At 35.6% G+C, this 12,763-nt stretch overlaps 1 protein-coding gene across 2 annotated transcripts in view; it reads right to left on the bottom strand.

The window, feature by feature from the left end:
• Positions 1–11,621, bottom strand: part of capn3b (calpain 3b) — a 46,366-nt gene extending 34,745 nt beyond the window's left edge. Inside the window, 10 exon segments of one of the 2 annotated variants that reach the window (NM_001243321.1) lie at positions 94–105; positions 981–1,138; positions 1,930–2,090; positions 2,206–2,369; positions 2,481–2,564; positions 3,695–3,863; positions 4,003–4,136; positions 4,233–4,351; positions 8,732–8,801; positions 11,174–11,544. In NM_001243321.1, the coding sequence (NP_001230250.1) occupies positions 94–105; positions 981–1,138; positions 1,930–2,090; positions 2,206–2,369; positions 2,481–2,564; positions 3,695–3,863; positions 4,003–4,136; positions 4,233–4,351; positions 8,732–8,801; positions 11,174–11,455 (1,353 nt within the window). In that variant the 5' untranslated portion in view covers positions 11,456–11,544. 2 annotated transcript variants of the gene reach the window in all.
• Between the last annotated feature and the right edge of the window lie 1,142 nt (positions 11,622–12,763).

The raw sequence follows: 12,763 nt of genomic DNA on the forward strand, positions 1-12,763 counted from the left end.
CTATTTAAAAGATTTAAGGAGTTCATTTAGGTTTTGTAAAACAAAATAAATGTTACAGTCCTCAGTGTAGCCTCTTCATGAATGTAGCCATACCTCCTTAGGAACCTGGGAAAACAATGAGTAAACGGAGTTTAAATCAATCTACAAAATTTATGTCATTCATTAATTTATTCAAAAAAGTGCAAGTGAAAGCAAATGATAATTTTAGCTTGCTTAACTGTTAACAAATACATACTAACTAGCCATGTAAATTCAGCCTATAAAATAAAGGATAAAAAAAATTCTTCTTAGCGCTGCTAAAGAAGCACCCCATAAAACCATAATAAATAAATATATATATACAGAACTGCACAGGAGCATAAACCGGCCGTGACCAGAATGGGTTGGATCCCTTTAAATGCTGTTTGCCCTTGACAAGCATTGTTGTATATGCCAGTGTTTTCAGACTTAACTATTCCCTTCAGAGTGTTTTTGTCTGATACACTGCTGTTGTCATATAGACGGAGATGCCATTTATCAGGACACTCACATCAGCTCCTATGTAAATTGTTTGTTGATGGGCTGAGCTGTTCTCAACTTTTTCAGAAAATGCAGTCGCTGATGTGCTTATAGCATGACAAGTGGTCTCGTGAGATCAAGTCTAGTTCTAGGAATTTCACCTGCTAAACAGTGTCCACTGAACTGTTGTTTATAGACAGGGAAATAAGTGGCCTGTTTCTGCCTGAAGTCAAGCACCAAATTGGCAGAATGATTTCAAAATGGTAAAACTACTGTCTAGGTGAGATAAAAGTGAGTCTATTTAGCTACAAAAAAGGTGAGGTGTTCTTTTAACTACATTTTAATAATCTAAAGAATATTTTGTGCAATAAGAAGGCTCTGTGGAAGGTTGCTCATCGAACAATAAAGACCTTTTAGTGTTGATTAAAAAGAGTAAGCACTATTGCATGTTGGTGTGAAGCGGCGTGTTTGTTTGAACACACCTCGTAGATGGCAAACCCAATGTTGTGAAGGGTTGCACCAGAGCAGCGCTCTACTCTCCTGCCCTTTTGCATTAGTGCCACCACCACTGTGCAGGTCTTCTCTTTAGCATCCGCCTCCAGAAGAACCAGACGGAATTGAGGGTTTGTCCAGTATGTGTCTGTGACAGAATAGAGAGATAGACAGTCTACTCTCCTGAAGTTCAAACTAAGCATCAGAATAGAAAAAGAAGTTTCACTTGAGTGAATTTGAAAATGTTTGTTGTTGGTGCCAGGATGGACAAGTCTGAGTATTTCCGAAACTGCTGATCTATTGGGAATTTTTTATACACAAACAACTATCAAGCAAGAGATGTTTATGGTGGTAAAAATGCCTTTTTGACGCTAGAAGTCAGAGAAGAATAGCCAGACTGGTTCAGCTTACCTGAGCATTGTTGTTGATCATGCATATCTGTTTATGACCACTGTTTATCCATGTTGTGATTAATATAACCAGCAGTATAATGTACCGGTAAATTATATAAACCTCCAGTTATCTCAAACTATTTTCTTAAACTGTCAGCTGATAAGTCAGTGGTGTGTGATGGAGACATGTAAAATGCAGTGTGGATGTGCTTCAGAAAAATGTTTAAGAAGCCTTCAATACAACACCTTTAACATGTAGTGCAATGAGAGATTTGCTTCATGGATGTTAAATCAACCAAACTGCTACAGTTGATGTTTTCAAGTCAATATTGTCTAAGAAATAACTTCCGCAACTTGTTGAATCTGTGCCATGAAAAATTAACACAGATCTGTACTAGTTCTCTACTTCCCTGTACAAGCAAGGTGGTGGCAGGTGGCTGGTGAGTATGTGTATCTAAATCACATCTCATTTAATGTACTTATTAATGACTTTGAATCATAAAGGCAAATGAGTCTACTTTGCTGCCAGATTATACTTGGATGATACCTGGAAAGTTTCTGCAGCCACCAGCAGAACAACCTTTCACCCATCGGCCCTCATGTACAGTTACATTCCACTTGAACATCTGGTCATCCTCAAGAGTGTCTGGAGTAAGATTGCAGATCTCCAGTTTGGTGAAGTTCTTCTGAAACTCCTCAAAGCACATCCTTGAGGAGGGATTAAAATTATAAGAAAAGATGGACTCCATTGGTTTGGTATTAAATGAAAACTTGTGAGTTTCAGGAAGCCTGATGGTTTTATGAAGCGGTGAAAAATACTAACCAGAACTCCCCTTGCTCTCCAGGCTGTAGTCTCTGCTTGTCTTGTTCGGTTTTGGCGAGTTCAACCCAGTCATTAGATTTACAGGCAGGAGGGGGGGCAACACCCCAGGGGTCTCGCACACGAACCAGACGAATCATTAGGTCTTTACCATCCTTTCGTTTACCCTGTGAACAAGGTTTTTGTTATAACATTAAAAAATGTTGCTAAGACTACATCTTTTTGCAGTGTTCTGTTTTAGGTGTGTGCACTTTTGTTTAAGCACATGAAAATCATACCTGCTCAACTCCAGTGACTGAATATGCATGGCCTCGCACAAGTCCAGATGCAGTTTTAGTCCTTTGAGCAGTTGGAACCAAAGTCTGTTCAGGAGAAGCAAAATAGAATGGCAAGTTACGTTAATGTCACATCAGTGCAGTGAATTCTATTAAGATTTGATTAAGATTTATTAAGATTGCGATTTTCTATAACAGTTCAGTAATTTCAGACACAATGTGTCCATTGTATTCGGTCCTCCAACAGAGACACAGTGACTCCTGTCTTCTGGTCCATTATGGTCAAATGATCTCTGCTTTGATTTGCCTCTTCACTTCTTCCAGTGTTGCTGCTGTTGGTTGGCATTGGGAATGCACCTTGATCTATTGGTTCTGAAGTGGGTCACTGTCATCTTGACTATTTTGGCACGCATGTCTCTTCTTATAAGTACCCCATTGACTTCTGTTTTAAATTTGGATCACTGCTCCTCACAATGAAACATTTTAAGTGAAGGATTTAATGACTCACTCATAAAGACTTGATTCCATCCTTCAAAGTCTGCTAGGGTCTCCACTTGTTAAGTCATCATTACTGTCAGTTGGGCTCAGAACTGCAACTTTGGTCCTTTCTGTATTAGTTTCACCATAATCCTAACCATCTTGGCCCTCAATACTTTCTTCTTCCCCATAGCAATCACATAATTTAAATGAGTGTTCAATGACTCTCTCTAAAATACTTGATGCCATTCTTCAGCCTCTGCCTGGGTCTCCACCAATGCCACTTCTATTGGTTCATCTCAAAACTCCACCTTGGATTCCACCTCCACCTCACATCATCTGGGCCATTTCAGCTTCTATGATCTTATCCTCCATCAACTTCCCCATGGACTCTTCCAATTTTTACCCTACATTGGACGCTTGTACCAGTACCTCAATTGACTTGTATTTGTGTTTAGTCCTCCGTCCCACATTGAGAACACCATGAATAGTATAATTTGAGTTAGGGATTCAATGACTCTCACTTGATGCCATCTACTGACATACCAGTGGATCAAAGAGGAAGGCTGACTGAAAAATGTCCATTGGTAATGCACAGACAGAGAGTCTGTCTAAAAGCACGAAAGCATCAAAGACAAAGTGTGGAATAATAATAATTTTAAAACATTGCACTTTTTTGACAGAGAAGCAACATATCTTTTTTATTCCTATTATATTTTAATAAAGGAAGCGAAACGTACGTCTATGGCACAGCCCATGAGGGATCCTCTCTTCAGAGCCTTCCTCATGATGTTGTACAACTCTTTCGGGGCTTCTGTAATCTCATAGAACTCAGTTACACCTCCAGTGAAGTCCTCCATAGCCTCCAATGAGTTCCCTCCCTTTAAGGCTTCATAAGAGCCATGTAACCTGGGAACCGGAAGTCAAACCGACACATCAACACCTTGGATTAATTGTGATATATTTAATTCAGAGCATGAATGAACATGAGTTGACAGTGACACAGTATAGCGTTATTGATGCCAAATATTGTAATAAATGAACTTACTTTGCATATGCCTTTTCCATGAGAGCACTCCAAAATTCATTATTCTGTCCAGACCTGGTAAAGACCAGCTTGTTTTTGTATGTGGGAAGTCGATCGTCAATAACCACATCCACCCACTCACCATAGCGCCAAAACTAGAAACATTCAAAATTGTGCTTGTGCTTCATTCATCCAAGTGTAGGGTTCATGTGTCAAATATGAAATGCATGACAGTTTTGATGCCCATATACCTGGAAATGGAAAATGCCAGCATAGTTTTCAGTGAAGCTTTGGTCATGAGGAACAACCCTCTTCAGGATGACATCATTCAGGGTCAGGCAAGCTATGGCAGCCAACAGCCAACAGTCTCCTGCAGATGTTAATGGGCCATTAAAGGTTTTTCCACATGCTTTATGACAACACATACTGAATATATACATTTTTAATAAACAAATGATATTGCATATAGTATAAGATGAAAAGAGGGAGCAATTGGTTTTCTGGATGTGTGTGGGTAAGGTCATGCTATCCTTTAATGGTCATGTGCTAAAATTATAACTTAAATTAATATTATAATATACACAACATGATTTTGAAATACAAATATTAATTAACCATCTAAACTTTTTGTTAATAATTATTTAGAAATACAAAAAATTAGAGCTACTTAAAGTGGAAAAGTTGTAAAAACATGCTAATTTTGGATATCAATATCAATTTCATATCAATTTCAGAGTAATTCTTCAACTAAGGGCACTTTTATGTCTTTTGATTATACATCCAAAAATATATATAATGTTGTTCAACTTCCTCTTTCTTTGTCAAACTAACAATAAAACCTACTTTAAGATTTTTTATTATCTTTCTACTATATTTTTTTCATATTATTCAGGTTAGGTGTCAAAAACTTTTATTTTAGGTGTCAAAATCACTGTTTTCACTTTGTCGCACACCCAGAGTTTTAAACGTCAACAATGAACATAACATTTAACATCATAAAACATCATTTATCTGTTATCTATCAATGTATCGTAATTAAGCACTGGTGAAATAATTTAAATATTTTATAGTTATTAATTTGAGACTATTATCAATATTATTTTTTATACAAAATATAGCTGTCACACAGTATTATTTCCACCACAACACTGTAATGTCGCTTTAAAAAGTTTGTGTGAAAGATTATTTAGGTGGTTTTTATGAAAATGAATAGTGTCATCAGAGAACATGTTCAAGAAGGAGGGAATTAAAACTCTTTATCAACAACACTTGACAAAAAATTAAGTTAAATACTGCTTGATAAGGAAATACATTTATTCTACATCATTTCAAAACATGTTGTACCTTCAAAGATTAAAAAAAAAATTAAGGTAAATAAGAGTGTTTTGTATACATGAAAGGCTAGTATTAATTCAAAGCTATTTTTCATTTTTTCACAATAAACTAAAAATGTCATTTCCACCACTGTCATTTCCACTGTCATCACACCACTGTCATTTCCACCACTGTCATTACACATTAAAAGTGTATTCACAATGTATAAGTTCATGTTCTATTTAATATACAAATTCAGTTTATTTATTTTCTAATAAGCTCTTAACCAAATTAATATTACATGAGTGTGACAGGTGTACAATTCAGCATACAACTAATTTATTTCATTGACCAATGTATAATTATATATATATATATATATATATATATATATATATATATATATATATATATATATATATATATATATATATATATATATATATTGTGGAAAGATTGGTTAAACTAAATGGTTAAACAAAAAATTATCTTAGACAATGTTTGACTGTCATAATTTATTTCATTTTGAAATAAGCTGTACATTGAAATGTGGTGAAATTGACATTTGTTCAGTTCACGATGGAGAAAATGTTTCTGTTCTTATCTATGTTTGTCCTCTTACAGATCCTAAAACTAGACAAATTGTTAAAACTTAAGAGGCTATGTTATGTTAATTTTGAACAAGTTTTTTTTACTCATCTTCACAAGGCTAAAAGAGTCAATAGTTGAACAATGGCCCTTACACATTTTCTATCATTTATGTTAGATAACTCTCTTCACTGCAGATAAATAAGATCTAGCCCCGGACGCCAGATCCTGTCAGAAAATGTCTGTTTCTCTGGGTATCCACACAACAAGCCAGCGGAGCTGCCCAATACCCAAAGCTGTTAACCAGTATTCAACTGAATAACAGTCTACTATCTATATACAGCAGGAGTTAGCTAAAGAGGAACAGAAGCAGTAGACAAATTAATGATGATTAAGAAAGAGAAGAGATTATTAAATAATCTTAGTTCCATATGTTTCAATGCTCAGACTTCATCTGACCAGGATAAATCCAACAAGTGTTATGACTACAAGCAACAGCAATGGAAAATTACTGCTTCACAACATGTCCAGAGACAATACAAACCTTGAAATAGAGACATTCTTCATTCTACATTATCTCTAACTCATGAAAACAAGTGTCGCTTGAATCCACACAATCATAATATTATGTTTCATATTTTGTGAACAAGTGTTTCATAATATTATTTCCACATTATACAATATGGAAAGATTAAACAACATGAAAATATGAATAATAAAATATAAAAACATAATAAACTCACAAATAATAATCAATAATAATAATCAGATCATGAACTAATAATCAAAAAAAAAATTATCTAATGTTAATTATATAAATGAATAATGGACATTTGATTAAGTAAAATAATTAAATGTAGAATAAATGAATATAAACAAACGAAAATAAAGCACAACACAAATGAATGGTTGCTGTTTTGAAACAACACACAAATAAGTTTGCTAAAAGGATTCTCAGATCCTTAGTTAGATTCTTCACATATGAACCACCTTTTGTTGTTTTAAAGTGACTCATTTATATTTGCAGTTTATGTATTTACAGTCATCCATAACCATATAATTTTTCTTTTTCTCTTTCAGTTAAAAACCAATAATGACACGTTCATCTGTCAAAACCTTTAAAAACAATAAAAGAGATGGGGTGCAAAATAATTAGCATTTTATATTATATATTGTAAATGTGCTGTCTAATGATATGCTTTGATCCATCATGCACCATGATCCACTCACTGTAAAATATCTGGCCTCACCACTACACTATAGGTGCAGAAGCGAACAGCTTTACTCTGTGCGGCGTGTGCATTCATCGGATGCCTCTGTGGAACACAGCACCAAAACGGATACCATAGCAGACACTTTATTAATTTCTTCAAGCCTTTGGTGTCACGCAAGCAATCTATATTTCACGTTGGAGTGCTTGCACACACTGAGAGGAGTAGAAATGAATGGCATCCCCATATACAGGTCAAAAGTAGTGTCTATCTTTGGTGACACTGCCACACTAAGAACAGAAAATGATCAATTCATGTCTCAACAGGATCATAAACCCCTGCGCCCCTTTTCCAGAGTTTTCCTTTTCATTGGCAATCACTTCAGCTGCGTGCGTCCATCACAGGGTCACACTTTTAACAGTAAGACATCTGTGTATCTCAGCAGGTAATATAGTACATTTAAACTCGTATGACTTTTGACCCGGAATGTGAGTGCTAGAGAGCAGCATCAGATTGAAGTAGCAAAAAATAAAGTGAACAGTCACTGCTTGTGTCATTATTATTATTATTATTATCACTATAGTTTATATTGGATTTTGAATTGTTCTTGCTGATTTCACACGTTTTAACTTCGCTATCATATATTCCAAATGTTCACTTTAAGTTACCTAAAAAATAAGTGCACAAACTTTTTGTTTAATGCAAATTTCAAAATATGGATCAGAGATTAAATGCTTTTTTCAGGCTTAAAGACTATATTCATATTTCATATTCTGTATTCTTCATATTTTATATTCAGCTTTAATTTTGTAAAACATACTTTGGACTGTATGTTTAAAGGTCTTAAAGGTCCTCTTATTTTCTTTAAAAAATGGCATCAAACATATTAAAACACTGAGATATTGAAAAACTCCATTTAAGGATCTGAATGTATGCAAAAATACAAACTAATTCATTTATTCAATCATTTTCCTTCAGCTTAGTCTCTATTTCAGAGGTCGCTACAGTGGAATGAACCGCCAACTATTCCAGCATGTTTTATGCAGCAGATGCCGTTCCAGCTGCAACCCAGTGCTGATGAACACCCAACTTTTATTCAAGACAGAATTATTAGCCCCCCTCTGATTTTTTTTCTTTTTTAAATATTTCCCAAATGATTTTTGACAGAGCAAAGAAAATTTTCACAGTATGTCTGATAATATTTTTTCTTCTGTAGAAAGTCTTATTTGTTTTATTTTGGCTAGAATAAAAACTGTTTTAAATTTTTAAACACCATTTTAAGAACACTATTATTAGCCCTATTAGGCATTTTTTTCAGTAGTCTACAAAACAAACCATCGTTATAAAATAACTTGCATAATTACCCTATCCTGCCTAGTTAACCTAATTAATGTAGTTAAGCCTCTAAATGTCACTTTAAACTGTATAGAAGTGCCCTGAAAAATATCTAGTAAAAATATTATGTACTGTCATCAAAGCAAAGATAAAACAAATCAGTTATTAGAAAAGGGATATTAAAACTATTATGATCAGAAATGTGCTGAAAAAAATCTTGTCTCCGTTAAACAGAAATTGGGGAAAAAAAATAAACAGGGAAGCTAATAATTCTGACTTTAACTGCATCAACACTTCCATACCCAGGTCTCCTTGGCAGATGTCAGTCCTATTGGCTCCTCCAAGAATGAACTGTGGATTTTTACAAATTTCCTGTTCAGAGAAGAAAAACACATATGATTATGTTACAGTAATATTGTTATAGTGATATTTTACAGAACAGTTACTGTTAGACCTTTACTATAGTCACAAAACAAAATATGACAGTATGTGCAGACTTCAACCACAGAAATCCAGCAGCTGTCCTGGGTCATTAAGTTTGCTGAGCGGAACTTCAGTAATGCTTCTTTATGAGCTGCATCTTGAAGCATGTCTAAGCAGGATAATGTACAGTATGTGATTCCATGGAGACACATTATCCCTCTCATTATTTTTGAAGTGTCCGTAAACACATCTGAAATTGCAAGATTGTCTTTTTGAAGCACCATCCAAAAATGTGTTTTAATGAGCTAGCAAGGGCCTTACTGACTAAAGACTTACTGGAGCTTCCGGTAACCTGAGTCATCATAGCGAAGCTTGTAAAAGTATGTTATGCATCATTCAAAACAGATAGGTCAGGTTTTTATAAGTTACTCGAGATGTACTGACAAAAAAAAACAACATAAAAAATTTGCAGTGATGCCAAAAAAACAACAACAACAACATTGCAACCATTTTGGGTTCCTTTCAATGAATCGTTTTTTAATATAACCATATTTTCTTAGTTTGAAAAACATTTCACTAATTTAAGTAACCTTTTTCCACAATGAAGCACAATGATCCGAAAATATAAGTACTCATCAAACATAATCAAACAAGTCTATTATCAGGTGGAGCTCTGCTTTACAAAACATTGACACACAGCATAGCAGGATTTGGAAAGTCAGCTGCCTGAAAGTCCAGAGCTGCGAAACCACAGCCATGAACCCAAACTGGAACACAGCCACATTCTCATGTCATAGGTGCAAGTTTTAACTTATCAATACCTATAAAGGTAATCATAACTATTGTAATATTTTCACCCACAGTAAAACACAATAATGCACTCCTTATAATCACACATTGTTATTTTAAATGCTCAAGCTTTTAAAACCGTGTGAATTCCTATGTTTTTAGCATTTCTCTACTGAGAAATATTTTTTAAAAAACATTATTCTAACAATATATTTCCTCTGTGTCATTGTGATGTAACTGTGATTACTGTATTATTTCTAGAATTAAAAAAGAAGCACCCCCACACACTCCCGTTCACAATCTACAGCCAATTTAGTTGATCAAATTCCCCTACTGCATAGCTTTGGAATGTGGGGGAAACCTGAGCACCAGGAGGAAACCCACGTGAGAACATGCAAACTCCACACAGAAATGCCAACTGACCCAGCCGGAACAAGCGATCTTCTTGCTGTGAGGCAACATTACTATCCACTAAGCCACCTTGCCATCCCTTTTAGAATGTATTCTAATTATTAGCATTGCAGTTAAAAACAATATAAACTTAAGCCTAAAAACAAGAACTGTTTACACACACCAATTTGACGCTTCAGTTCTGACATCTGTCTCTCAAGTTCATGATAAGTTCTGTTTGGCTGTTCTGTTTGGCTCCAGAGCACCTGGAGGAAACTCACATGATCATGGGGTGAACAGGCAAACTCCTCACAGAAATGCCAACTGACCCAGCTGGGACTCAAACAAGCAAACTTCTTGCTGTGAGGTGAACCACTGAGTCACCGTGCCACCCCAAAATGATTTTTAGAATTGTATTTTTAGCACTATCATTACAAAAAGACTATAATTTTACCTTTAATATCCATGAAATAATGTTATTATAAGAGTACATTTCAGTCATCTGTCACTTTAAATACTTGAGCTCATTGAAGCAGATTCTGATTGGCTGTCAGTGCTATTGTAATTCATCAGCATAAAATATTCTAAGTGTGATTCTGTTGTTATTGACATTTCTGCAAATGGGACAATCAGTCAAAAAAGTTTGTATGGATTATTAGACACTTTGTGCGCTCAACTATCACAGCTATAATTACATATTTAAGGCTACAGGGCTTTCAGACTCTGATGGTGACTGATAATCAAAATTCACACAATAAACAACTGAGTATCATTACATAGTGCAGTGTGTCATATGGGACGCATCCAATATTTATTTCATTTATCATTCTTGTGGTGAAAATGCACATCCCTCTTCTGAAATGGAGCAGCTCATTTGCATTGAAAAAGACACAAATGAAAACAGAGGCATTTTTGCGTTTAACCAGAAAGTGGCATTCATATTATAGGATCAGTGAGGTATTTTCAGCTGAAATGACACATTTTGACTACACCTGATACCTACATTTTCAAGTCTACCTCTATAAACATACAACTTCAATATTCCTCTGACACCTACAGACATTTAATCAAACTGAATGAACCTAACAGGATACACTGCAACTGACCCCATGCACACTGCCACCTCACGCATGGTCACTCACCATTGGACGCTTCCATTCAAGCTTTAAGGGGAACTTTTCACTGTAAAAGAGAGAGGAGTCCTGAGCTGGGAACAGGGGGTCTTCAAACAGCACTTTCTTGCGTACATATTTATCTCTAAGCTCTTGAAAGTCCTTGAGCCTCCTGGCATCTTTAACAGCCTCATTACGGCTCAAAATGGCTGAATAAATGTTTCCAGGGGCTGTAAAACCACTGCCCACTGTCTGCGGAGCAGCTTCAGTGAGTTGGACAGATGTTTCTGAAAACTTCTGTTCTTCTGCCATATTGCTCTTTGATGACAGATGCCACAAGTGCGATGAATGAAAAGTGGACTTAGTATCCGAAGTAGGTCAATTTTATCAGCGCTATAGTCCTTATTTCACTTCTCAGTCCCTTTATATTGTGGTGAAGGCACACCCCTGCTCATGAACACAAATAAACACTCACAGTAAGGCAAATGCTGCACGCCACTTCACATATGCTTGCCTGCCTGCACACTTACACCCACCCAACTTTTCTCCATTCCTCTTAGAAGCTAATTCTATTTATAGGCCTCCTACAGGGACGAGAGGGTTTCTCTGTTTCTGCCGGTCTAATGGGGGCACGTTTCCCAGATGGTGACCTCAGACATTTCCAATGTGGATAATGGGAATCACAGAAGTCCAGTTACATGTAAAAGTAAAACTCTTGTACACAAATTATCCATATTTTTTTTTACAATTGTTTGCTGATAAGCAGCTATTAAACAGTAAATTCTCCTTCATGGGTGTTTTTTAAAGGTTTACACTAAGTTGTAATACATTTCAAGTTTCAAGCACAAATTGTTCATATATTCTGTTTTAGTACTATAATTCTGGAACTCTTTTATGCAATATTAAACAATGTATTTAGAGTACTGCAAATGTAAACAATTAATAATGTCTAACCAGTAACTAAAAGTTTTATTAATGAGGTTAAAATATTATCTGAATATGAAATAATTAAGTTACATCACTATTTAACTATTTAAATGATGGGCGTCACAGTAGCGCAGTGGGAAGTACAATCACCTCACAGCAAGAAGGTTGCTGGTTTGAGCCTCGGCTGGGTCAGTTGGCATTTCTGTGTGGAGTTTGCATGTTCTCCCCGTGTTTGCGTGGGTTTCCCCTAAGTTTAAAGACATGCAGTATAGGTGAATTGGGTAAACATAATTGATTGTAGTGTGTGTGTGTGAACAGAAGTGTATGAGTGTTTCCCAGTGATGGGTTGGGCATCCGCTGTGTAAAACATAAGTTGGCGGTTTATTTCGCTTTGGCGACCCCTGATTCATAAAGGGACTAAACCGAAAAGAAAATGAATGAATATTTAAATAATGTAATTTTCATGTATATGTTTGCTTTATACTAATGTGTGTCTAATAATTTTATGAAATAAATGATTTTGTATTGTTTGTTTTACCTAATATTCTCCATAATTTATGGAGAAATTCTGTAGAAAGAACAGAAGTGTGTTTTGAGGTAACTGAGGGTAAAATCGGTGACGGTGTCAGCACAATATTCTCTCCGGTAGATGGCGCTGTGTAAACTTGGTCCTGATGTGCACTCGCTTTTAAC

The sequence above is a fragment of the Danio rerio genome, chromosome 20, assembly GCF_052040795.2.
Source record: "Danio rerio strain M-AB ecotype USA chromosome 20, GRCz13ab, whole genome shotgun sequence".
Lineage (NCBI taxonomy): Eukaryota > Metazoa > Chordata > Actinopteri > Cypriniformes > Danionidae > Danio > Danio rerio.